Here is a 26,769-nt window from a genome sequence, read left to right as displayed (position 1 = left end):
ACTCAGAGCGGCTTACAATCTCCTATGTCTTCTCCCCTCACAACAGACACCCTGTGAGGTGGGTGGGGCTGGAGAGGGCTCTAACAGCAGCTGCCCTTTCAAGGACAACCTCTGCCAGAGCTATGGCTGATCCAAGGCCATTCCAGCAGGTGCAAGTGGAGGAGTGGGGAATCAAACCTGGTTCTCCCAGATAAGAGTCCGCACACTTAACCACTACACCAAACTGGCTCTACATAGCATGTACACATAATAGCATGTACACACAATGAGAGTTTGAATTATTATTGTTGATCGGTGATTTTATTATTTCCTATTTACACACTGGTACCAGTTATTTATATTGCATTTTCTCCAGAGGAGCTGATGTCTGCCAGCTGGAGATCAGTTGTAAAAGTGGGAGATCACCAGGTGACACCTGAAGGCTGGCAAGCCTAAATATATATGATTGTAGAATTAGGGTTGCCATGTATTTGGCTGAGAACAGGTGCAGTTTACATCTGGCACTCCCACTTCCACTCCCTTCATATTAGAGTTGTCAGGTCTGTGTTGGAAAATACCTGCAGACTTTGGGGGTGGCTCCGGGAGAGGGCAGGGTTTGGGGAGGGGAGAGGCCTCAGCATGGTACAATGCCACAGAGTCCACCCTTCAAAGCAGCTGTTTTCTCCAGGGGAGCTGATTTATGCCAGCTGGAGATCAGTTATAAAAATGGGAGGTCTCCAGGCCACACCTGGAGGCTGGCAATGCTATTTGAGAGAGCAGCAGCACCACCTAATCTTGACACCATCTTGTTTTAGGGAATTGTAATGCTTTTAACTGTTATTTATTTCACTTTTATCATGTTTTTGAAATGTAATTTGTTGTGAACCACCCAAAGCCCGGCTACTGGGAAGGGTGATCAAAAATTCAATTAAGTAAATAAATATTCAAAAATATCTATAGATTTGAGGGTGGCACCTTGGCGAGTGGAGCTTTGGAAGGGTATTATTATTAGTAGTAGTAGTAATTGTATTTATAAATCACCCAATCCCTGCTACTGCAGGGCACTGGGCGATACACAACATATATAAAACCACAACAAACTAAAAACCAGTTAAAATCAATTTACAGAACATTTTAACAAGTAGGGACTTTGGTAGGGTATAATGCCATGCAGTCCACCTTCCAAAGCAGCCATTTTCTCCAGATGAAGAGGAATAAATCTTTCAAATAGAGCAATGAATAATAAATAAGCAATGTATGTAGTCTGGAGAACAGTTGCAATTTTGGGAGATCTGCAGCTCCCATCTGGAGGTTGGCATACCTATCAGAAATTTATAGTGTGATTCAAAGAACACTTTCCTGGAAACAAGCTCTACTAAATAGACCTGAATTGGCTTCTGAGTTGATGAGTTTGGATTACTCTCTTAATCCGTTTCTACCAGTCCTGGTGTGATTCTTTCATATTTCAGAGCTGAAAAGCTAAAAGAGAAAGTGATGATGGCCCTAAAAAGCATTTCTTAATTAGAAACAGATTTAAGATTTTATAGTTCATTATTTCTTCAAGTTGGTGGGAAGGGTTCTCCAGAGTCAAGAGTTGTGGAGTATAATAAACAAATTATACTGTTTGACATTTTAATTTTTTCCCCCCAATGATCAATTGGGTTCTGAGAAATGGATAATGATGATGATAGAAAAATCTGGCGCTCAGCTACTGTAGCATTTTGGGAGCCCTATTTAATATTTCAAAGGCCTCCTTGGTCGTTGTTAAGAGTATTTGAGCTGACTTCACGAACACTGAAGGAACCATCAACCCTACCTTGAGCAGCAGAAGCAGCAACTTCAGGTCTTATTTCCACAACAGTACTTTCACCTGGGGGTCCTCTCTCACCACGAGGGCCTGTATGGAAGACAAGATTGCCAGACTATTTAACTGTCAGGGTAAGTTACTTGCGGTATCGCCTCTACTGGTATGTCCCCCAGAAACTGCTACACTCAGGAGAACAACATCTATTGGAAGTCCCTGGCCCAAGAAGTGTTCGGTTGTCCTCAACCACAGACACAGGCCTCGGCTCTGACTTGGTGGAACTCTTTGCTAAATAACGTCAGGGCCCTGTGGGACATTACAATCCTGCAGGGCATGCAAGGCAGAGATATTCTGCCAAGCATATGGTTGAGGACAGCAACAGCATTTTAACAATGAATCTATCAGTTGCCTTCTCACTGTCCTCCCCCCATGTTAATGTTAATGGGGTCAATTTCTACTTGCCGCCCTGAGCCCGTTAGGGGAGGGCAGGATATAAATCTGATAAAATAAAATAAATACTGTGGCAGCATATAGGCTTGTTTTTATGATAGTTTATTTGATTGTTCTAATTTTTATTTGTTTTAAACTGTTGTACACTGACCTGAGCCCACTTTGGAGGAAGGTCAGTGTAGCAATTTAATAAAATAAATAAGTACAACACTCTGGAGAAATCCAGCTTCTGGAATTAGTAGACACTACAGATGCTGAGCTCCAATTTCCATGTAATACTGATGCCAGCCATGGCACCAAAGCTCTGGAATGCTCTCCTTCAAGAGAGTCCCCAGCTGCCTTTAGTGGCCCTGTGAGGGCAGAAAGGCAAAAACAAATTCTGTAATTAAAACAAAACAAAACAAGTAAAATAATTATTTCTTATCACAATGAGGATAAACCTAAACTAGATTAGATTTGAACTGTTTCCCAGTGTATATCTCTCATACTACAATGGTGCTCTTCTCTTTAGGAATGTGATGGGGCAAAAAACTTTGGGTTTTTGAAATCCGTAATACCAGGGTGGATGAATGCAGAAACACTGGAAACATAAACTGGGTTCAGATGAACAAGCCTGTCACTAAAAGCAGATCATCTATGGCTGCTTGAAATGTTATGAATCTCTTACATATGTTATTTCTTTCAGAAAACAGTTTGATATCCACTGTATGTATTTTTTATTTTATTTTATTCAATTTTTAGCCTGCCCTTCCTGTAGGACAGGCTCAGGGTGGGTTGCATCATAAAAACAATCAACAATAAAAACAATAAAAGATCAATTTAAAATATATAACATCTGAAACTACAGAATGACAATAGACTAAAATGGCAGGTTCTGCCTCACAGACATGGCCTATTGTCCAGGTCCAGTAGATCTTATAGCACTGGGATGAAACGAAGGGGGGAGGCCGGTAACAAGTGGCGTCCACTGCCTCAGCTGAAAGCCTGGCAAAAGAGCTCTGTTTACAGGCCCTGCAGAACTGGAGCAGATCCCGCAGGGCCCAGATCTCCAGGGGAGCTCATTCCACCAGGCAGGGGCCAGGGCTGAAAAGGCCCTGGCCCTTGTCGAGGCCAGATGGACATCTCTGGGGCTGGGTATTACCAAAAGTTGTTGGGTCGCTGATTGTGAAGACCTCTGGGGCTCATACAGGGAGAGGCGGTCTCGAAGGTATGCTGGCCCCTAGCCGTATAGGGCTTTGAAGGTAAGTGCCAACACCTTAAACTGGATCCGGTACTCAATAGGTAGCCAGTGCAGTTCACGCAGCACAGGATGGATCCGTGCCCGTACAGGCAAAAATATCAACATCCATCTATCACGGCATACACACGTGTATATATAATCACTATGCACCACATGCACACCCACAATGTGAGTATCAGCATGTCGATTTTAGTGTCTTCCACAGATATAACGGTTTCTCATACTAAACAATAACCAAATTGAAGGATGGAAACAATACCATGAAAGAAGAAAAAAGTAAGACAGTGGCTGGGATTTTTTGCAACAGACAATGCCCCTCCACAATTTATCCACTGGCCTGTATTGCCTGCATTAATGCTGTTAGCTCTCTAGTCTAGCATATGGATTAGAAAGATTCTCTTGGAGATTGACACACTCCCCAATGTGGTGTCCAGGTTCCTGGTGTACACCATATATAAATGCTACTATTTAACACCCAACATACACCAGCTGCTGAACAGAAACAACTTGGTTCCAGCTCTGAGAATTTACAGTGTAAAGGGAGATGACATGGTTTGCTAAAGGAATGACAAGGGTCAGTAGAAGCAGTGCATATATGCAGGCTTGTGCAGGAGATGCTACACACACACAAAAAAGTGTTTTACAAAGAGTGGGATTTCCTGTGGAGGCCAGAAGCTGCTCCAGGCCAAAACAGCACAAGGCAGGAAAGGGGGAACCAAGGGGGCTGAAGCTAGATTGGCTACTACAGAGCTAAGAGAAAAAGAAAGGATGGAGGGAGATGGTACATAATAGGGGTGTGTGGATAAAAAATGAAGCAGAAGGCCAAGATTGTATGTATTACCTTGAGCTCCAGGAAGACCAGCTGGGCCCACAGGACCTGGATTGAAACGATAAAGCAATAAATAATTGGATCATACCTTCTTACAGGTTTCAAGAAAAGCAGAACATATCAAATAATATGCTTGTCTGCAAGGCTGAATGACATTTCAATCTATGATGCTACATAGTCCTCAAAATGGATGATTTGCAAGTAAAGAATTTATGCTTTCTCCCTATTTCCCCCTAGTTTTTGTCCATATATTTGCTTGACGAGACTGTTCAGAGACTCAGTTTTGACAGATTAGTGCCTCTAACAGTCCCATAACCTCTTTTATTGAGAAGAGAAACTTGGAAGAATCTAAATTTTAAAAATACTGGTATGCACAGATAGTTTAGGAACAACTGTATCTCTGCTAGGTATGGGGATAAAAGGGTAAAGTGTGGATTTAATTCTTTCCAGAAAAGATTTCTTCCATCCACAATGCTGAACTAGTTGCTGCCCATATGACATTATACACCCATGGATACCATTCTTTATGAAAATCGAATTTCTGAAGTGACAATAAACAGCAAGAAATATGACCACATTAGGCTGCTTTACACTGAGGCAGATCATTGATGCATTTATCCATTATTGTCTGTGGGTCTCAAAGGTCATACCAAAGTCTTTCCCAGCTGTGCTACTGAAATCTTTTTAGATGATACTACTGGAATATTCTGCATGCAAATATGGGCTTTATAACCGAGCATGCAGAACATGCACATTGCCAGTTTTGTCTCTTTCCCAAATTTTGCTCCACAGCAAAAGGGAAGGAACGATTTGCACTCAAGATCCCAACAACATATGCTGAAGGCAATGACTACCATTTTCAAACTGCATAATTAAATATTAGGACAAAACAAGTCAGCAACACATAGTATAATGGATTCCTTGCCTGGGACACCAGGTGGTCCTGGAGGTCCAACACTCCCTGGAAGTCCCGGAGGTCCTGGGAGAGCAACAGTTGATGCTCCATCTGAAAACATAAACCATGAAAAATTAAACCAGAGAAGCTGAAATCATTTTATCAGGCAACATAAAGGTAATCAGTTATACATATCCTCATGCTCCTGCTTTGATACATACCTGTACTAGTAATCCGGCCTGGAGCTCCAGGTTCACCTGTGCACGCAAGTAAATAAAGGAAAAACTGATGTTATCAGAGCCTCAATTAACAAACAGGTCAACTGTGGACAAAGTCTATCATTTCATTGGATATCTGTGCCAGTTTCTTTGCTATAATGATTGTTATGATTGGAAATGATTGGAAATGGCTCCTTTGAGAGACTTCTGATCCATGTATGCATCTTGTGTTAAATTAACAGATACCTGTAGTATTATTAGAAACCAATTATGTATATATAGATAAGCATATCAACCAATGTATGTATATGTATTTGAGACTGGAGAAGATGTTGACATTTTCCCTGGACTCAATGCTGTTGGGAAGTGAGTTCTGCAGTGGTCTGGGGGAGGAACAACAGGAGCCACACAACGATGCCAATAGCAGGAGCTCCACTTCCATGTAAGTCTCACATTGGCTCCTTTTCATGCTCTCTTCCACTTTTTTTGTTGGTGATGAATCATTCAGATGGAACCTAATTTATTTATATGTTTTGTATATAATCCAGGACCCCAAACCAAACCAGTCACACCTTGGCAATGCTTTAAGCATTATTTACCTTTAGGTCCTGGACGGCCTGGATTGCCTGGGTTCCCTAGAAAGAGTGAAGATAACAGTTTGGAATGAATAATGTTGTAGATCATAGTAAGCTATCTACATCATAGTTTTATAGATCTGAATGGCAGAGAATCATGCATCCCACCATCTTTTACTTGGAAAGGACCAACAACCTCCATTTGTTAAGGAGATCCCTTTTCTTTAACAACCCCTTTCTTCTTATAACTGTCGGTCCCATCTTACCTCCCATAGCAAGTGTGCAATCTAAATCCAAATAGAAAGAATGTGGATGGATTTTTAATACAATATTTGGAAGATGTAACTGCATGGAGAGGGAGTTGCTTGCAATCTCCATTCATATCACATTCCTAGAATTTCTAGGTTTCTACTTGATTGGATTTCCATAGCCAGGGGCTAAAGGTGAATTCTTCTTCATGCAGTGATGGTGATTTTCCCATCCTATGTACAATTTGGAGCAAATTCATTGAATTCAACAAAATGGGCTGGACTATAAGGCTCCTTTCCTTCTGTGGCAAAATCACCATCACTCATATATAGTAAAGCCCCTTCCATTTCACTTAATTTCTGTTGGGCTGAAGACTGGATGAGAGAATTTGCCACCTACTGATAAAAAATTAGGACCCATCTCTGAGCCTCCTAATTAGACAGAAAACAGAGCTTGGGAGGCAGATCTTAAATGGTGGGCTGGGCAGTATGGGAGGAGACAATCCTTCAGGTAACCTGGCCCCAAGCCATTTAAGGCAAAAAAGCAGTAATTTGAATGTTTGTTTGTTTATATCCAACCCTTCCCAAAATGACCTCAGATGGGTAATGCGTAATGTCATAGTATTGTGCTCAGGAACAGATGAATAGCCAGTGCAGATCTTTCCGCACAAGGATGGTGCAGTCACTGCAATCAAACTCTGACATACTCTGGTTGCCACAATTTGGGCTAAGTTTCTGAACCATTTTCAAAGGCATTCTCATGTAGAACATGTTATAGCAACCTAACCTGGATGTCTTCAGAGCACGGATCACTATGGCCAGATCATGCTTTTCAAGGAATGGACATAGCTAGAGAACAAGCTGGAGCTGATAAAAAGCACTACATGCCAAAAAAGGGAACAAGAGTCTTCAGATCTAAGCCAGGATCTAGTAGCACCCACAGGCTATGAACCTGATAATTCAAAGGGATTGCAACCCCCTCCAGGACAGACTGGCTCTGCAATCACTGTGCAGTTTCTCCACTGACCAACAGTACTTCAGTCTTTTCTGGACTGAGCTTCAGGTTGTTGGCCCTCATCCATCCCAATACTTTCTCCAGGTACCAGATCAGGGTTTCCACAAACCCACCTGGCTTTGCTGTTAAGAAGAAATAGAGCAGGGTGTCATCCACATATTGTTGCCACATCAGTCCAAATTCCTGAATGACTTCTCCCAGCAGTTCCATGTACATGTTCAATAGCATAAGGGATAAGATGGAACCCTGTATGACTGCATAGCATAAATGCCATGGAGCCAAGTAGCAGTCCCCCAGCACCACTGTTTGGAATCAGTTGGTCAAGTAACAGCAAAACCACTGAAGCACAGTGCCTCCTACTCCCAACCCAGTCAGCCTCTTCAGATGGATACCATGGTTGATGGTATCAAAAGCTGCTGAGAGATTCAGGAGAATCAACAGGGATGCACTCCCTTTGTCACATCCTCACACATAGAGGTATTTACTACCTCCTGGACCCAGTCAACCAACCCATTTCAGCATAATAATATTAGCCATGAGGGGCAAAGGTCAAGATTTGGCATGGTAGGTTGTACATCTCACAGCACCTTGTCCATTTCATCAGGCCTCATCATGAACACAGCTAAGTCTAGACTGCACTCCAATAGCATCCTGAGAATGAACCAGTCCAACTGTATTTTCTAAGTCAAAATGCATTGCAATGATATCGCGACAGGCTTGTATGTTTTCCAGGTCAACAACATAGTAAAGCTCCACTGGATGGGATTACTCAGGCAAAATGGTGGCACAAAAATGAGTACTGCCATCAATAATGTGCTCTCACCTGTGTTCAGCTGCATTTGCTTTTAATTTTTTTCCACTTGTGCTCAAACCATCTGCCCAACCATTTCATCATCCAAAACTCCTCAGTAAATCAAGAAGCATTCTGGACTCCATGGAAGGAGATGCTCAGAGGCAATCATGTTCACAGCCCACATGTTAACCAGGCCTGCAACACCAATCTTGCTGACTGAAAAATCCTCAGGAGACATCAGGAAACTGTCTGGGTCCATCAACCTCCTGGAGTGGACCATTCTGAACAGCCATGAGATGCCCATGCTTTTGGAAAGAATATTCATACATGTAGTTTGTACCTAGGTGGTTAGCCTGCTACCCAATCCCTGCTGAAGAGTGAATGTAGCTGTTGAAATTGGCTTAAATTCTAGCGATTTGCAATCTCTTAAGAGATATAGTGCTTTACCTGGTGGTCCTTGAGGTCCTGTGAGACCTAGGCAAATAATTACATGTTAGGAATTTTCTTCCAAGAAGAGGACAAACGTGTAAAGACACACACACACAAACCCTCAACTAAGTAAATACATAATGGAAGGAAGGAAGGAAGGAAGCAGTGGGATTCCATAAGGGTTGGTATTGGGCCCCATACTATTTAATTTGTTCATAAATGATAAGGATCTAGGGGGTAAGTAGTGTAGTGGCCACGTTTGCAGATGACAGAAAATTATTCAGGATGGTGAAAACCAAGGGCAACAGTGAAGAGCCCCAAGAGGATCTCCACAAATTGGGTGAGTGGATGATAATGGTGGTAAGTGTAAGGTGATGCACATTGGGACAAAAAAAAAAACACAATTTCAGGCATAGGCTAAACATAAGAAAAGCTCTACTGAATCCAACTAATGGTCTGTCTAGTCCAGCATCCTGTCTCATATATTGGCCAACCAGTTCCACTGGAGGGCCAACAACAGGGCATAGTGGCTGAGGTCTTTCCCTGATATTGCCTCCTGGCTCTGGGTTTCAGAAATTTAGTACCTCTGAATGTGGAGGTTCCCTTCAGTCACCATGGCTAATAGCCACTGACAGACCTATCCTCCATGAATCTACCTAATCCCCTTTAATTCTGCCATGAATCTATCTAATCCGCTTTAGGCTAATGCGGTCTAAATTTGCTGAGGTCTTGGTATTGTACTGGATGGTTCCATGGAAGTGTCAATCCAGTGTGCTGTAGCAGTGAAAAAGGCAAACTCTACGTTAGTGATTATTAGGAAAGGGACTGAACATAAAACAGTCAATATTCCTGTACAGGATGTTGCAATTCCACATAATCTATAAAATGGAGCTGTTCTGCCAGGCAGCAGATGGTTGAAGCAGCAGATGTCAAACAACATTGGCCTCCCCTGCCTTAATTGTCTCAACTGCCCCAATTACTCCATAGTACTATTCATATTTATTGGTGCCAGGAGCTGTTATGAGTTATTCCATTAGAATGATCCACTGCCTTTCCCTGGCATAAACTCTGAGTACACTAGTAATTTAAATTCTAACTTTGTTGGCATTAATGTTGTAATGATTCTATGTTTTATGGAATTAATTGTTTGACATGATGTAAACCACTCTAAGCCCAGTTGAGGGGTAGGATATCAACATATAAATAAATCTATGGTGCAGCCTCATTTGAATACTGTGTACAGTTCTGCTCACTGTATCTCAAAAAGGTCATTGTAGAGCTGGAAAAAGTGCAGAAGAGGGCAACTAAGATGATTAGGGAGCTGAAGCACCTTCGCTGTGAGGAAAGGCTGGAGAGTCTGGGACTTTTCAGTTTAGAAAAGAGATAAATAAGTGGTGATATAATAAGAGATTTATAAAATTATGCATGAGGGAGAGTTGTCAAAAATAAATTTTTCTCCCTCTCCCAAAATACTAGAATTCAAGGGCATCAGATGAAGTTGAAAGACAGTACATTCAGAACTGTCAAGAAACTGAGGTCCCAAGGTATGAATCTTGGCAGAATCTATGTTGTATTGTTTTAACCCTGGTCTCTAAGTGTTTGTTGGGTTAGTCTTTATCCTTGTGTTAGTGAAAACTTTGTTTTAAGTGTGAGCACCTGGTGAAGTAGAAACGCCTGGTGCTGTCAAAGTCTACTGACAGTACTTCATCTAGCCAGACAGAATGACAGCTCTGATCAGGAAGATCTAGATCCTACGGGCTAAATTGCATGCCAACTGCTATTGGCTAGTGCCTAATGGTTGATGGCTAGTCAAAGATAAGTAGGCTGGGAGTGACCACAGTAAGGAGGGTGTCTACGTCTGAAGAAGACTCTCCAGGGAGCAGACAACCTTTGATGCAGGAGAATATTTCCAGGAGAACATTGGAGAGAGGCAATTGTTCTAGTTACTCCAAGGACAAGGAGGCAAGTTTTTTCTTTTGAAGGTTTGTACAATTCGCCTCAGGAAATCTCCATTCTTCCTCACCAAACTGTGCAGCAGCAAGAGTACTCCTTTTAGGAGCAGCCTTTGAGCAAGTAAGTATTTTGCCAAGTATAGCCCAGGCTAGTTTACACAGGTTGTTTTTGTGTGTGTTATCTGTATGTTGTTTGTATATCCATTTCTGTTCTTTTAACTCTAAACTGTCTTTTGTAAATTCTGTTTTTACATTTTAATTGGAATCTTTCTTTGTTGGCCCTTAAGCACTGGCAGGAAGTTTAGCTGCCAGATATAAACAGCATCAGCAAACAAAAAGAACTCAGGTATTCATTTTGGTTAGTGCAACCCTGTTTCCATATCTTTTTGGGTTGGTCAGAGGGTTAAATTTGGCAACCCTATAGGGCTGGAAAGGTCCTGTGTCTTAATAGCAGTAGCTCGGACATGCCAGTAAGTACTGTAATATTTTCATATATTGACAGGAGCTGCTTGATATTTTCTCAAGAACAGACAAAAGGAAATAGTTCTTCATACAGGGAGTGATTAAAATGTGGAATTCACTACCAGAGGAGGTAGTGATGGCCACAGGAATAGAAAACATTAAAAGAGGGTTAAATAGATCCATGGAGGATACGTTTATCAGTGACTATTAGCCGTGGCAACTGAAGGAAACTTGCATGTTCAGAGGCAAACAACCTCTGAATCCCAGTGCCTGGAGGCAACATCAGAGAAAGCCTCAGCCTCTATGCTCTGTTATTGGCCATTCAGAGGAAGTGGTTGGCCACTGTGTGAGACAGGATGCTGGACTAGATGGATCACTGATTGGGTTTAGCAGGGCTCTTATTTTCTTGACTCGTATTTTCAACAGATTCAGATGTGTCATAGTATTCCTCAGCATGTGTAAAATCTGCCTTTTCTCTTTTGTATCTCCTGTGAAAACCTGAACTCATTAAGTGTTTCTATCTATAACCTCAGTTAATGCAATATTCTATGTATATAGATCCAAGCGGGCAGCCGTGTTGGTCTGAAGCAGTTGAACAAAGCAGGAGTCAAGTGGCACCTTTAAGACCAACCAATTTTTATTTAGAATGTAAGCTTTCGTAAATATTCTATCTATAACCTCAGTTATTGCAATGTTCATCTCCTGCTTAATCTTTGCTTTTGTTAAGATTATTTGAAATGTCTTTGTTAAAAATGTTTTCTTGTCCACTACTCTGATGGTACCACCCCTTCAGAAGTCTCTGCACTGACTCTTTTTCACTTTGTACATCAACTTCCCAGGCTTCAAGGGCCAGTTCTCAAATATCTTCAGAGAATTAGGCCTTGCAATAAAGCAAATACTTAGGTAAAAATGTGACCTCAAGGATCCACATGTCAATCCATCACTTTCCTAGGTTGCATTTCAACAATGAAATGATCTCCCAGTTCCCTGAGAATCTTGAATACCTTCCTAAATCTTACATGTAAAGTTCTATACCACTAACTAGTATTCCCAACCTCCTTTGTGTGAGCCAGCTTCATCCTCTCCATGCCCTTCTTCTCTCTATCAAACATCTCTGTTCTTCTCCGTACACTGGTAAGTCTGATATGACTGCAGAGTCAGTACAAAGATTTAGTGTTTCATCTGCCTAGTCTGTTTCCTGACTGCACCCCCCACCACAGCCTAAAGACAAAACCAAAGTTCTTTTTACTTCATCTTGAATTACCTGGCTGCCCAGCATCTCCAGGGGGCCCAGATGGACCTCGTGGTCCTGCCATTCCCATAAGACCTTGCTCTCCTAGAAAACAGTCAAGATTAAGAAATGGTTTGCATGTAACAGTAAAACACCCACTGTAGTTGTGGAAACGGTTGCCATATGTGAGTAGCATTCTTAGGCCAAGAAGTTTAAATGTTTCCATCAAAATACTATGATGTATCCATTACTCATCAATTTATTTCAGAAATTCCTTGATATCATCCAAAATAATTTTGAGAAATTTAACAAAAATCTTCATCATAATGTTCACATATGTTATTTATGGGAGCTACAAGGATTCAAAGTAACACTGAACACCAAATCCATAAATACGTCTATGATCCTATGCAATGTTGCTTTTACATCACTGCAGTTATATCACTGGAATCCTTGATCCTATGCCACATTGGATAGAGATAAAAGTGGCATTTACAGACAATGTGACCCTCCCAACCTGCACTGCATCCCACCCCCATCCTGCACGGCTTTTTGTCCATGCAGGTCTTCTGATCTCTGGCATAGTTTTTTGGGGAAGCAGATGCTGGGGAGAGGAGAGGAGAGATCCACTTCCACCAACAGAAAGTTGCTAGGAAGGATCCTACCCAATGTAAACAAATATTTGTTATATTCTCATTATGCCAAGGTAGCCATATTCAGATCCATCTAGTGTTATGTTTCTCAGGGATTTGTCTGTCATGAGAAGAAATAGCAAAGTAATATTAATAACTTACCTCTGGGGCCTTGGTGTCCATCTGGCCCTGGTGGACCTATGGAAACATAGTTCATTCACTGTTACTGAAATTGTTCCACAGTATTCCAGTACTTTGCTTAATGCAAAGCTACATGTAAGAACTTACTTTAAAAATTATACCATGGACATGATTAGGGCTCAAGTGCCTTTGGCTGAAGCTTAAATAAAAGGACCACATTTATTTTATTTAAAATATTTAGGGCCCATCTAAAAGGTCTTCAAGCTGGAGTTTTATATAAATCTGTGCAATATCTTATAGTCTAATAGTGAAGTCAGAGAAAACTTTGGATATTTAAATCCAGTAACTGGAGCTGTAAACAGGCAAGACAGATCTTTCTAGAAACTTGAAAAAGGCCCCCAGGTTTTCAGAAAAATGTGAAATCTAATTGGGTGGTTTTAAAATGCAAAAATGATAAAAGGATTGCCTGTAACTTTAAGCAACTGGACTTCCTCAGTGGCTGTTGCTAGGAAACTACAGAGTTCTAAGGTTGGGTTTCAGTGAGTAAAAGGCAGGGGGAGGGGGAAGGGCCTTTTCCAGCCCTATTTTGGCCTTTGAGGGAGGACGTATCTGGGCCAGACCTAAGGTTGCCAACTCCAAGTTGGGAGATTCCTGGAGATTTTGTGGTAGAATTTGAGAAGGGAAGGGAGAAGCCTCAGTCAGATATAATGCCATAGAACCAACCCTCCAAAGTTGACATTTTCTCCATGGGGACAGAATCTGTCATCTGGAATTCAGTTGTAATTCTAGGAGATCTCCAGGTCCCACCTGGAGGCAGGCAATCCTAGGCCTGGCAGCAACCTCTGAGTGACTTGATACTACCAGATTTGCATGACTCAACTGGGCTCAACTGCCTGCTACTGTTCAACAGCAGCCACGCTATAAAAGCCAGTCTAGTGCAGCAGTTAGAGTATGAAATAGGGTCTGGGAGACTTGGGTTCAAATCCCCATCTTTCTGTGCAAGCTCTCTCGGCTTCGCGAACGAAGATTCAAGAAGGGTGCAGTAGTCCACGTCTGCTGCAGGCTCGCTGGTGGCTGACAAGACCAATGCGGGACAGGCAGGTCCAGCCACAGTGGCTGCAGGGAAAAGTCCGACCTAGGGTTGGTGCTGTAGCAGTGAGATTCTTCCTCAGTCTCCTTTTGTCCTCAAGACCAGCTATGCGTGCGTTCTCAAAGGAAGAGACAGCCTGGTGGATGGTGTGTCTCCATGCTTTGCGATCTGAGGCTAGGTCAGACCACTGGTGATGGTTGATGCGACAGGTGCCAAGGGATTTCTTCAAGGAGTCCTTGTACCTCTTCTTTGGTGCCCCTCTATTTCGATGGCCGGTGGAGAGTTCGCCATACAGGGCAATCTTGGGAAGGCGGTGGTTTTCCATCCTAGAAATATGCCCTGCCCAGCGCAGCTGCGTCTTCAGCAGCAGTGCCTCGATACTGGTAACCTCCGCCCACTTGAGGACTTCAAGCAAGCTCACTGGGTGACTTTGGACAAGTCACATTTGTTCAGTCTAACCTACCTCCCAGGGTTGATGTGTGGATAAAAGGAGAAGAAAAAATGTAAACTGTTTTGCTCCCTGCTGTGGAGAGGGATGGGGTATGAATGCAGTAAATAAATAATAAATACAGCTGAAGATGGGACACAGATAGAAGGTAGGCTGGTGAATCACTCAACAGAGAAAATGAGGCAGGGAAAGTCCCCACCTGGAGGTTGGCAATCCTAGAAGGAGAGAAGGAAGTCTGAAAAGGGGATAGGCTAAGGGAGGGGGGTTCAGGAAAGGGAAAGAGAAAGGGTTCCCAGCTCCTAGGTTAAGAAATTCCTGGAGGTTAAGGGTGTGGAGCCTGGGGAGGGTGGGGTTTGAGGTGTGGACTGCCAACCTCCAGGTGGGGGCTAGAGATCACCTGGAATTACAACTGATCTCCAGATGACAGAGACTAGTCCCCCTGGAGAAAACAGCTACTTCAGAAGGTGGACATGGTATTATATCCTGCTGAGGTTGTTTCCTTTGCCCTCCCAAAGGTCCACCCCCAATTCTCCAGGAATTTCCCATCCTGGGACTTGCAACCGTAACAGAGAACTGATATCTGTAGTTGGGAGATCTGTTGTAATTCCAGGAGAACTCCAGGCTTCACCTGGAGGTTGGCAACACTAGAAGGAAAAAGAAAGTAGTAAAAGAGGAGAGGCTATGGGGGTTTCAGGAAAGGGAAAAAGGAAATAGTGGGGGAGGAGGAAGTGAAATGCCACCTACAAATTCTTATGGGTTCCTACTTCTAAGGTCTATAAACTAACAATAAAACACTTAATGATTAGAAAGAAAGCCTACCAAAAAGAACACAGCAAGCAGTGGCCCTGGCAAAAACAAACTTAACCAAATGCCCCAATTGAAACTATATAGTTTTAATTAGTTCCCTGAGAGGTCACAGGACAGGCATCAAAAAGTATTACACAACTTTTGTGCAATTTCTGAAAAAGCCCTGTATTGGGCTGCCACCCACCAAACTGGGTGGGTGTGGAGTGCATACAAGGAGCAGGGTCTCATATGGTGACCTGAGTATTTGGGGAATTTATATGACAAGAAGCATTCCTTGGATACCATGGTCAAAGATTATTACAGTTCTAAAGGTCAAAACCAGCACCATGAATCAGGCTTAGAAACCAGGCGGAAATTAATACAGTTGCTAGGGTTACCAGCAACCAGGTGGAGCCTGGAGATCTCCCACTTTTACAACTGATCTCCAGCTGGCAGAGATCAGCTTCCCTGGAGAAAATGGCTGTTTTGAAGGGTGGACTCTGTGGCATTGTACCTGCTGAGGGCCCTCCCCTCTCCAAACCTCACCCTCTCCTGGATTCACTCCCAAAGTCTCCAGGTATTTTCCAGCACTGACCCGACAACCTTATGCTTCAGCACTGGAGCAAAATGCTCCAAATGGTTTGCCCTGATTAGTAACCTGACCAGGTGGAGTTCTAAAACATTATTTAGAGATAGCCTATTTGAAGTACATTGTGGTAGTCTCATGTGGAGATCACAAGGTTGTACATAACTATGGCAAGATTATATTATGATTAGGAATAAGGCCCATTGTGAAGAAAAATACAACAGGCTCTAGAAAGAGGCTCTGGGCAAGTGCTCCCCCACCCTTGCTGTGTTCCAACCCAAGTAAAGGCATTCACTCCCCACCCCACCTCTGCCATCTGGAGAGGAGTTGTAATTCTGAGTGATCTCCAGCCCTTAGCTGGATATTGGCAACAGTGATTCCCCAGGAGGAAATGGCTGATTTGGAGGGTGGAATCTATGGCATTGTACCTGTCTGAGATCCCACCCCTTCTCAAACCCTACCCTCTCCAGGCTCTACCCCTCAAATCGCCAGGAATTTACAAACCTGGAGTTGGCAACTGCTAAGTCACACTGGCTGTCATAGGGGGGCTGCTGCTGAACAGGAGCAAGCAGTTAAGTCATGCCAGTCAAGTGGCATCAAGTCACCCAGAGGGTGCTGGCAGGCCTAGGGTAGCCAACCTCCAGGTGGAGCCTGAAAATCTCCTGGGATCACAACTGAACTCCAGACAACAAATCTCTGCCCCCATTCTGCAGAAAATAACTGCTTTGGAGGGTGGACTCTGTAGCATTATATTCAGCTGAAGGCTCTCTCTTTACTGCCTAGCAACACCCTCTGGCTAGCAGCTTCCCCAATGGTCCAATCCTTGTTTGTTCTGGGGCAAGGCTGAGGGGAGTGACAGGAAAAAGGCAACCACCATGGCCTCTGAGGAAATGCTCCCAGTGGGGCCAGGCCTTGCTGCCTAGTCGCATTACAGCAGTGGTGGCAGCTCCCTGGCTATTTCGGTGTCCTTTGGAGGCTGAGTGTGCTGGGAGGCCATCTGTATGGGCCACTGATGGGGTGGCAGAGGTCTGTTGTCGGTGAGGCCTTTCGTGAGGCCACAGTAGAGCAGCAGCCCTTTTTGAGACCAGTTGACAGAGGACACACAGAAGTGTCAGAGATGTGTGTCTCTCTCTGACGTAAGACTATTTTGGTGGTCTGTTCAACATTCCTGGGTCTGCAGTAGGCAGGGGAGTCAACTAATGGGAGGTCAGAAACGCTGACTGAGCCGTGAAGGGCCAATGGGAGAGCTCCATTTGGCCACCACCATTGAATGTATATAAGATCCTATACACAACAGAATATTTTGAGTGATAAAATGAAAATAAGGCCAGCATTAAGATTCATGTCCTTACTAGCCTTCACCAAGCTACAGAAATGGGCCATTTTCAAATGAATATGCACATATATGCAAAACACTCCTCCTGATCCCTCCCCCCCCCCCAATACTGTGAGGAATATCTGACATTTAAGATCAGTTCTGAAACTTTCTGGGTTTTGAACACCATTAAGTTTCACTGTCAGACTGTCTTTCATTTGGAGACCTATACTTCAGGGACCCTAGGAGTTGCATGGTATGTTGCAAATATATTCTGCAATGCCATTATGTTACACTACCACTCACCTGCTGATCCTTTAGCTCCAGGTTCACCTGTAGGACCAGCTGGCCCTCTGGAACCAGATTCACCTGCAAATCAATGAAGATGAGTAGCTTTCAACAATGTGTTCAGTTCTGCTTGTGTCATATGTAAGAACAAAAGGGAAAAATTATGTGCCCACCTTGCATCTGATTGTTCAACTATGTGTTACTTCAGACAACTAAAGCCTAGGTTGTACATAGGACTATGAATATTTAAGATATGTATAGTAGACCCTGGCAGCACCCAATCTTCCCAGGGAGACCAATCTCCCTCTATTGTTGTCTTCTGCCAGCAGGTAAAAAAAATAGTTCTGCTTGGCGTTCCCTCCCTGTTATTGGTCTTACTCCCTGGTTGTTTTATGTGTCTGTAAATTTTAAATGCTGTTTTAATGTTGAAATGTTTTGATGTTTCCTGACTGTGAGACCCTATTTGGGTGGAAAAGTAGCACAGAAATGTTTAAACAAAATAAGAAAAATAAAATGTACAAACCTGTAAGACCACGAGGTCCTTTCTCTCCTTGATCACCTAAAAATGTAAGCACAAAGATGCAAAACTTTTTCATTTTAATGGGGTAAGCATATGAACCCACTCGACTACTCTGGTCATCTTTGGTGGCCCTGCTTTGGGTGCCCACTATCTAATGCTGGACAGGTGGCAACCCAAGAAAACACCTTCTCAGTTGTGCCAGCCAAACTTTGGAACTCCCTCCCCAGGTAGATTAATTCATCTGACTCTATCATTGTCTTCTGTTGACAGGTGAAAGTTTTTGGCTTTGTTTGGCATTCCCTCATTAACTTATTAGCCTTCCTCCCTGTTTGTGTTTCTATGCATTTATATTTGTATGTGTTAAATTGTTTTAAATATTTTATACATGGCTATATTTTAATGTCTTTTAATGTTTTCCATTACATTTTAATGTCTTTTAATGTTTTTTAAAAACTTTTTAATGTTTTCCAGGTTTTAATTTTTGTCACAGTGAAGATCTGAAATGAGTGAAAAGGCATCATAGAAGCATTTCAAATAAATGAGATAAATAAAAATTTCATACACAAGTAAAAAAAAATCCTCCTGATAAAAGTACAAAGACTCCTTGCTGATCTGAAGGAAGGAAAACATGTTCAAATAATAATCAAGTCAACTGGTTAACATACCTTTGGGTCCGGGTGTTCCCACGGCTCCTTTCTCACCTATATGAAACAGAGGCAAATGCTTAAAGTAGACCAACATTAAGAGAGAAAATTCTTTACATGCATTCATTTGGAAAGAGATCATCGAAACTCTTTATCCAAGGAAGGATTCCTTACATAAAAGGCAGCCCTAAACTAACCCAGGTGGGCAGCCATGTTGGTCTGAAGCAACAGAACAAAGTTGGAGTCCAGTAGCACCTTTAAGGCCAACGAAGTTTTATTCACAATTCATATGCTAGAAAGCTTACATTGTGAATAAAACGTTGTTGGTCTTAAAGGTGGTACTGGATTCCAACTTTGTTCTAATCTAACCCAGTTATCTTCACTGGAGTATGCCACGAATTGGAGGAATCCTGTGCCTCATATTAAGGTATTTTCTAATATATTTCAGTTCAGTTTGGAATTATATCCCCTTTTCTTCTATTTGCTGTATCCAAGAACCAGTGTAGTGTAGTGGTTAGAATACCAGACTACAGTCATGGAGATTCTGGTTCAAATTCTCACTCTGCTGTGAAGCTCACTGGGTGACTTGGCTTAGTCACTCTCCCTTGGCCTAATTTACATGACTGTTGCGAGTATAAAAGTATGGGAGTGGACCATATGTGTCGCTTCAAGAAGGATAGGATAAAAAAGATCAAAGGAATACATAGAAATTACATCACTCCATAAATGCATAAACCCAGTTTTTAGAATAGTCACTCTCACCACTTACTTACTTATATAACTGCTTTTTTCCCCTAGGCATTTAGTCTGGGAAGATATTGCCCAATCTTCCTCTGTCTATTGGTCCAGCAACCTTCTTATACTCGGGAATGGTAGAAAAACACAGTAATAGCAACACCAACAGGAATGTATGAAGTGCTGGAAAGTCATACCTTTAACACCTGGAGTACCTGGTTCACCTCTGAATCCTTGATTCCCAGGAGGACCTAAAGAATAGCAAGATCAAAAGGAGTTAAGCATTTTATAAATACACATCTTTTCAAAGACAGAAACTGGACAGATTGTTTTATTTTTATATCCCTGTCTTGGTTCATTATCCATTAAGCCAGAAGAATGTAGCACAACAAAATCAATACTGTGGTTTGCTGTATTTTATAACATATCACATATTGAGAACATGACACTTACCAGGGGGACCATGGAGACCAGGTGCACCCATCAGCCCTGCAGAAAAAACACATTTTAAGTTTTTAGAATTTATGTTATTGAAAAGTCAACATCATTGGGCTTGCCACCATGTCAGGGCATATCCTTGTACATTTTGTAACTTTACCCTTTGTATTCTATTATTTTTTATAAAGTTGAACTAGGAGTCTTGGAATCTACCTTAGTGTTCACACAACTAGGTAAAGCAGATCTCTTGCATTTGACATGGGAGTTCTTGAAGGGACAGGTTGTTTTTTTCAGTTTACATTACTTTTGCCCTCAGTTGTTTAGGATAATCACATTTTCTGCATGTAAAAATACATACAGAGACATACAGAGAGTTAGGGCTACTGATTTTCTTAGACACAGATACAATCAGAAAGCTATGAAAGATAGTTGGTATTTTTACAACTGAAACTATTCTGTGATGTCACATCTGAATGAGATTTGCAACTCTGAATACAAAATACTGAGAAACAAAATGTTGATAACACATTTTTTGAGTGACTGTCGCCCCCTCAAATTTGGGCCCAGAAACACAAGTATTCAGAGACATGACTAAAGTTTTGGCACTGAAACATTATCTCCCCTGCCGCCACCACTAACATTAGTTTCATAAAACTTTGAAGAAATGATAGATCAAAATGAATGCATTGGTCTTGACACAAGACAATTTAATTCATCCACCCAGACCACCAGTTCCCATTCATGCTTATGCTACCTTTTAAGCCAAATTCCAAATTTACCTTTGGGGCCAAAAGGACCTGCAGGACCAGGAGCACCTTGTGGTCCTTGATCTCCAGTAGAGCCTACAGAGGAAAAAATTAGACATACTCATTTAAAAAAACCTGCTGAAGCTTGCTTCCTTCTGGCTTCAATTTATGCCCTGAATACTGAATGTCAGCTACAATGCTGTTATTATTCCATAAAGCATTAGTGGAAAGGTACATTGCTACCAGACCCCTGGAAATTGTTAGCTAACATGGAGGTCAGCTGGAGGTCATGTGGTCCATGAGGCAGTCAACTGACCCAACTCAAGGATATTAGGACTTGGCTGAGTTACAGTTAAGCAGCAGTGTGGAAAAGCAACTTAATGGTATTTTACACACTTCTTTTTCCATCACCCATCAGTTCTGTGTGGTGGGGATATATGATAGCAAAAAGAACTCTATAAACATGTAATGTATTGTTTTCACTTCCACAAAAAAACCCCACCAGATACTTGTGTCTTACTGTAGCCCATTACTCATCTGAATGACTGGGGTTGGCAACCTATTTATTAGCGTCTGAATAGGATACAGTTTTAATTCCCAACCCATTTGTTTCTATGATTAATGAATAATTAAAGAGCAACAGAGAAAGAATTATCACAAAACAAACCATTCTTTTGGCCGCGAGTTCCATCCAGACCTTCTGACATGATGTCAGATGCACACATGCCACAAGCTCTTAGTGTCTTTGGGAAAACAATATCTCAGTCATCTTTTTAAATGCTGAAACTAAGGGGGCCCAAGCACTTACATCACAATGATAATTCTCCTGCCTTGTGTAAGACAATGGTTTTCAAACTGTGATTTTGGAAACCCTGAGGTTCCTTGGAGGTGTATAAAAGTTTCCTTTGCAGAAGATTGGTAACGACGGACAAGCCTTCCTTGGAAGTGAGCTTGCCCACAGATAATGAACTTGTCCAGTAATGTTTAGATGCACAAGAGAGCCAGATGTGTTCTGGGGTGCACTCTCAGTCCATGTGGAATTATAGGGAGCGCCAAACGGCAGGCAGTTCCTGACAACTTGCCCCAGAGTCCCTTGCAATGCTCAAAGAATCCTTGGAAGACACTTAGTGTTCCTTAGCAGACAAGATAAATTGGAAAGTGTCCCTGAATATATAAAATTTAAAAACACTGATATAAGATTTTCAGAAACTTGAAAAAATTCTTACTTGGAAGAAAAACCAACAATTCTGCAGTCCTCATGGCTATCATCATGTTCTGTGGACAATAATCTCTTACCTTTGTCACCTTTCTCTCCAAACCCAGGTGGACCAGGCTCCCCACGAGGACCTGGAAGTCCTTCTCGTCCTCTTTGTCCCATGGGTCCCTCCACGCCAGATTCACCTGTAGAGAATAAGAATCTGACAATCCATATTCCAACCTATGCCCTGCTTAATACAGTTCAGTGCTTTCCCTGCTGAAATGCAGTTGTCAAAGTCACATCACATATTGATGAAAGAATCTAATTTATGTAAAGGAACCAGGACACTTATAATGGTAGCCTTGTTCTGCTTACCCATGTTGCCTTTTTGTCCTTTTTGGCCTTCAGGCCCAGGGTGACCTATCAAGCCTGGAGCACCTGTTAAGAGAAAGTATATTTTCAAAGAGCTGTGTCACTTCCTACATACTGCTACTTGGCCACTTAACAAAGCTGGTCACAGAGGGCCATTGAAAGTGAGTTACATGCATATTATATCTATTTGGATCCTAAAATATATTAAATATCTTGAGGCAGCTAAACAACTCCCATGAGTGTTTGGGAAAATGCTAACTGTGTTATCATTCCCTCCATTATCACCTTTCACATCTGCATTCAAGCACCAGCATTAACAAATTGAGCTTAAAAGTAAACCATCTCATCAACAGAGACTAGATTAAGATCTTAACATGACTGATCTACTATTTGCTTAACTTGAGGATTCAGCACCAAGTCAAGTAATAGCCAGCCTTTTCATCTTTTTTTACACATAGACCTTAGGAATAGGGGAGAGCGGTGCAATCCTAAAATGGTCATTGCCCCCTGATTGTGTCCCAGACAGTTAGAAAGCCCACAAATATTGGCCCTGCTGACTGTTTACAAGCTTTGTCTACCTGCCATGCCAGGAAGTCCTCGGTCTCCTATAGAAACAAATAAATAGAGAGTTAGTGATGGCACTTTGTTGTTTCCACATCAACTTTCTATGGGTGACTATTGTTCCACAGGCACCTTCTGCACCAGAGAGTCAGTTTGGTGTAGTGGTTAAGTGTGTGAACTCTTATCTGGGAGAACTGGGTTTGATTCCCCACTCCTCCACTTGCAGCTGCTGGAATGACCTTGGGTCAGCCATAGCTATCACAGGAGTTGTCCTTGAAAGGGCAGTTGCTGTGAGAGCCCTCTCAGCCCCACCTACCTCACAGGGTGTCAGTTGTGGGGGGAGAAGATATAGGAGACTGTAAGCCGCTCTGAGTCTCTGATTCAGAGAGAAGGGCAGGGTATAAATCTGCAGTCTACTTATTTTCATTATTGGTATTTGTAATGTTCAGTAAACTACCTCTTGATAAATTAAACTCCCTACTAGCAGCATACCATCCAATATCTGACAAATTGGGGGGGAGAATACATATATCAGAATCCTCACTTCAAAATGTAAATTTCTCTACTATCAGAACTGATTGTTGGTGTGTTATACAGATCTTGGCATCCACAACTGTATTTCTAAACTCTTCGCATACAACCCACTTTAGCTCTGGTGGGCTGCACAGGGAAGAGTCACCATGCTTATTTTTTTACCTTGGAATGATTAAAAATACGGTACATTCTGCTATTCAGACTAGTTGATCTTTGTTCTACAAACATTCATACAATCAGGTATGCCTATAAAAGTTCATTACACTAGTGATGGCTATGGAAGTTTTGGACACACACAAACTAAAGGAAAATTATTTCATATCTGCTGTTAGAGACCACAGGCATTGGAGCATATGGAAATCACCTTTTGATCCTTGGACGCCCATATCACCTGAAGCAGAACAAAAAGAAAACACATGAATAAGGTTTGTGAAAGTTATTTCCAGACTTTGCTCATTCTATCTTCCTCCCCATCCCACTCATACAAAGGGTGCTTATGGAAAGCAAAACTAACTCCTTTTCTAAAACAAACGACTTCCCTTCTAAAGCAAGCTGGGCTAGTTTGTTCTCCATAACAATCCTCTCTGTTATTTCTGTGGAGAAATACAAAATTCCCCAATCATTTTTCTTAATCTTAAACAAAAGATCACATCTGATCAAGAAATGTAAGGCCATTTGAAACTGTTTTTGAAATTGTCCTGACTGTTACAACTTTCCCTGAAAAAGAAGTCAGTCTTGAGACTATGTTAACAGAACTACAGATCTCTGATTGACAGTTATGGCAGTTTGGGGTTCCCCCCCCCCCCACAAAACAGATTTAAACTTGTAAACAACAAGCTAAAGAGCCACTCACAAACATTGGCTCAGTGACAATGTAACAAAAGGTAATTAAACATGGACGGAGACCCACATCAAACACAGATGTGGTTAACAGGTACCTTTTGGTCCTGGCTCGCCACGGAAATAACCTGTAAAAAAGAACATAATACTATTCAGATTTTATTGTACAAATTATAACAATAGCAAAGCTTTTCATCACTCTTCCAGTGTTCATTGAATTTCACAGAGTGGCTTGTAATAGTCTTTGCAACATCCCTATAAGACAGCCAGTTTGGTGTAGTGGTTAACTGTGCAGACTAATATCTGGGAGAACCGGTTTAATTCACCACTCCTCCACATGAACCTCCTGATGTGACCTTGAGTCAGTCACAAGTTCTTGCAGAGCTGTTCCTCTCAAGAGCAATTTCTGTTAGAGCTCTCTCAGCTCCACCTACCTCACAGGATGTCTGTTGTGGGAAGAGGAAGGAGATCGTAAACTGCTCTGAGACTCCTTTGGGTAGTGAAGGGCAGGGTATAAAGCCAATCACTTGTTCTTCTGTAAATCAGTCTAGTATTATTGTCCTCATATTACAGATAGGAGTGGGGATGAGAATAAGAGAAAGAAGGTTGCCATCTAATGGGATTTAAATCAGGAATCACAGCTCATTCTCTTAGCCACTATACTATGCAAGCTCCCTAATGAGGCAAAGCTATTCCTGGCACAATATGATGGGGAAAAGCAATGAAATGGAAAATAATAGCTTTGGAAAGAGACATATTTGTACCATGGGTCATATTTATACCATTTTCCTACATCACAAAATTAGAGGGTCATGTACTACACAGTCTTTATCCACAATTTTTTTAAACAAGACACATGAATCAAGATGGCATCTAGGACTGAGGAACATGGTAGCCACATTTGCTTTGGATTTGCTGTTCTGAGACTCTCTTATACTGTCTCATCACCTCCCTTCTTTTGTGCAACAGTTAGATAGGTTAAGGCAGGTCTTTTTTATGTAGAAAAAGCCCAGCAGGAATTCGTTTGCATATTAGGCCACAGACCCTGACATCACCATTGTTTCACACAGGGCTTTTTTGTAGAAAAAGCCTAGCAAAAACTCATTTGCATATTAGGCCACACCCTCTGATGCCAAGCCAGCCAGAACTGCATTCCTGTGCGTTCCTGCTTAAAAAAAGCCCTAGGTTAAGGTTGGACTGAGCTCAAAGCTCATCTCCTCTTCTTTTTCCCTCCATAAAGATTCAGGGCTGGCCCTAGACTGTCTGGCAACCTAGGCAAGGCTAACTTCTGGCACCTCCCCCCCCCCCCGCACTGATAACGCCACTGAGTCACATGGGAGGGGTCAATCTGGTGCACCTAGAAGGCCAGCACCCTAGGCAATTGCCTAGTTTGCCTAGTTGCCCTGTAAAGATTACTTTCTCAGACAACACAGTAGCCTGTTTCGTTAATCAGCCTAGTTCCTGATAAATGCGTCTTTACATTACCTGTCCTCATGGAATTGGGTGTGTGTGTGTGTTTCTCACCTTGATTTCTCTCTGCATCCAGCCTCCTCTTCATGAGTAGCCATAGCTGGTCTTCATTCATATCACTCAGAGCTAATGAATGTTTGGCAAACTGCCCAACCTTGCTGACATGCACATTTTCCACAGTATCAGGATTAACCTGCCAGTAGCTGGCACGGGATTCAAGGCTCTCCACACGGGATTTCAGCTTCCTCACTTCATCCGCTGAAAGTTTAGATTTTTAAAAAGGCTTAAATGGTCCTTGGTCAAATCCACTCCCCCTAGTTAGCTCTGTTTGCAGACTAAATATACTGCTTTTATCCCTCTATGCCTTCAGTCTGTCCAAACTAGAGTTGAATTTCATTGAACATAAAATGCCTTCAGAGAGAAGGTACAACAGAGAATTCCTATGAATATTGAAAAACTCAGGAAAACTCTTACAGAGCTGGCTGTTTACAAGTCTACAACCCAATTAACTTGTGTGGATAATCGATCAGATGAGTCAACCGACTACATGAAGTAAAATTGCATAATTAGTTCAACCAGGGATGGATATACTTCCAGCACTGTTCACTAGGAAAAAACACACAAGCACCTGGTTGTCCTAGGACTTTGCCCATCATGAAAAATCCTAACTAATAAAAAGCAGAGACTTTAAACTGGGATTGTTAAACTGGGATTGTTAATATCCCAGTATTCTCATTTTCTTTGATCCCTCACTAGTCACTAGGAGAAGGCATTAAGTTACACTCTTCCTCAGCCATAAGTTATTCTACACTTGGCCTTTTGTAACTTCTTACCTAGAGCAATAAGCCCAAAAAGCAGACCAAGTAGAAGGAGCCAGGCCAGGAGCAAACCGAGGAGCCATTTCCACCAGCTACAGCAGGAGGCACAAGGGCACCAGGCTGGAGCAGCACCTGCCCCTCCGCATCCATCATCACGCTGGATTTCTGTAGTGGAAAAGAACAAGAACAGTGGAAGTATTTATTCACAAAGACTCAAAGTTGGAAGAAAATCATGCAGCCTTTAAATATGTTTCTATTTTTTTAAAAAACCATAAAATAAATTATCATCACCTGTCAAATTGTATTCCTATCATTCTTGAATTACCCAATTTGGAATCCAGCTTACCAACTTCCAGAAGTTGTAATTGTACAACTTCCCCAACCAACTATTAATTATACAGGGTAAGCATTACTAAGAAAATGCATGAGAAGTGCTTTAAACACATAGGAGAAATGCTATGATGAATTCTGCACGTTGATACTATTG

At 42.1% G+C, this 26,769-nt stretch overlaps 1 protein-coding gene across 1 annotated transcript in view; it reads right to left on the bottom strand.

Annotated features, from left to right (window-relative positions):
- COL17A1 (collagen type XVII alpha 1 chain) overlaps positions 1-26,769 on the bottom strand; it is a 95,108-nt gene that overhangs the window by 29,419 nt on the left and 38,920 nt on the right. Inside the window, exons 16-36 of the mRNA XM_060241709.1 lie at positions 26,298-26,447; positions 25,519-25,722; positions 24,093-24,122; positions 23,519-23,545; positions 22,638-22,664; positions 22,063-22,125; positions 21,786-21,890; positions 20,523-20,585; positions 19,759-19,794; positions 19,503-19,556; positions 18,592-18,627; positions 17,930-17,965; positions 17,425-17,487; positions 12,915-12,950; positions 12,154-12,225; positions 8,494-8,520; positions 6,015-6,050; positions 5,419-5,454; positions 5,228-5,308; positions 4,315-4,350; positions 1,796-1,876 (exon numbers count right to left, since the gene is read on the bottom strand). Of these exons, the coding sequence (XP_060097692.1) occupies positions 1,796-1,876; positions 4,315-4,350; positions 5,228-5,308; positions 5,419-5,454; positions 6,015-6,050; positions 8,494-8,520; positions 12,154-12,225; positions 12,915-12,950; positions 17,425-17,487; positions 17,930-17,965; positions 18,592-18,627; positions 19,503-19,556; positions 19,759-19,794; positions 20,523-20,585; positions 21,786-21,890; positions 22,063-22,125; positions 22,638-22,664; positions 23,519-23,545; positions 24,093-24,122; positions 25,519-25,722; positions 26,298-26,447 (1,299 nt within the window). The remainder of the gene's footprint in view (positions 1-1,795; positions 1,877-4,314; positions 4,351-5,227; positions 5,309-5,418; positions 5,455-6,014; positions 6,051-8,493; positions 8,521-12,153; positions 12,226-12,914; positions 12,951-17,424; positions 17,488-17,929; positions 17,966-18,591; positions 18,628-19,502; positions 19,557-19,758; positions 19,795-20,522; positions 20,586-21,785; positions 21,891-22,062; positions 22,126-22,637; positions 22,665-23,518; positions 23,546-24,092; positions 24,123-25,518; positions 25,723-26,297; positions 26,448-26,769) is intronic.

Source organism: Heteronotia binoei, chromosome 6, assembly GCF_032191835.1.
Source record: "Heteronotia binoei isolate CCM8104 ecotype False Entrance Well chromosome 6, APGP_CSIRO_Hbin_v1, whole genome shotgun sequence".
In the NCBI taxonomy this organism is placed as follows: Eukaryota; Metazoa; Chordata; class Lepidosauria; order Squamata; family Gekkonidae; genus Heteronotia; species Heteronotia binoei.
This window is presented reverse-complemented; position numbering and strand designations above follow the sequence as displayed.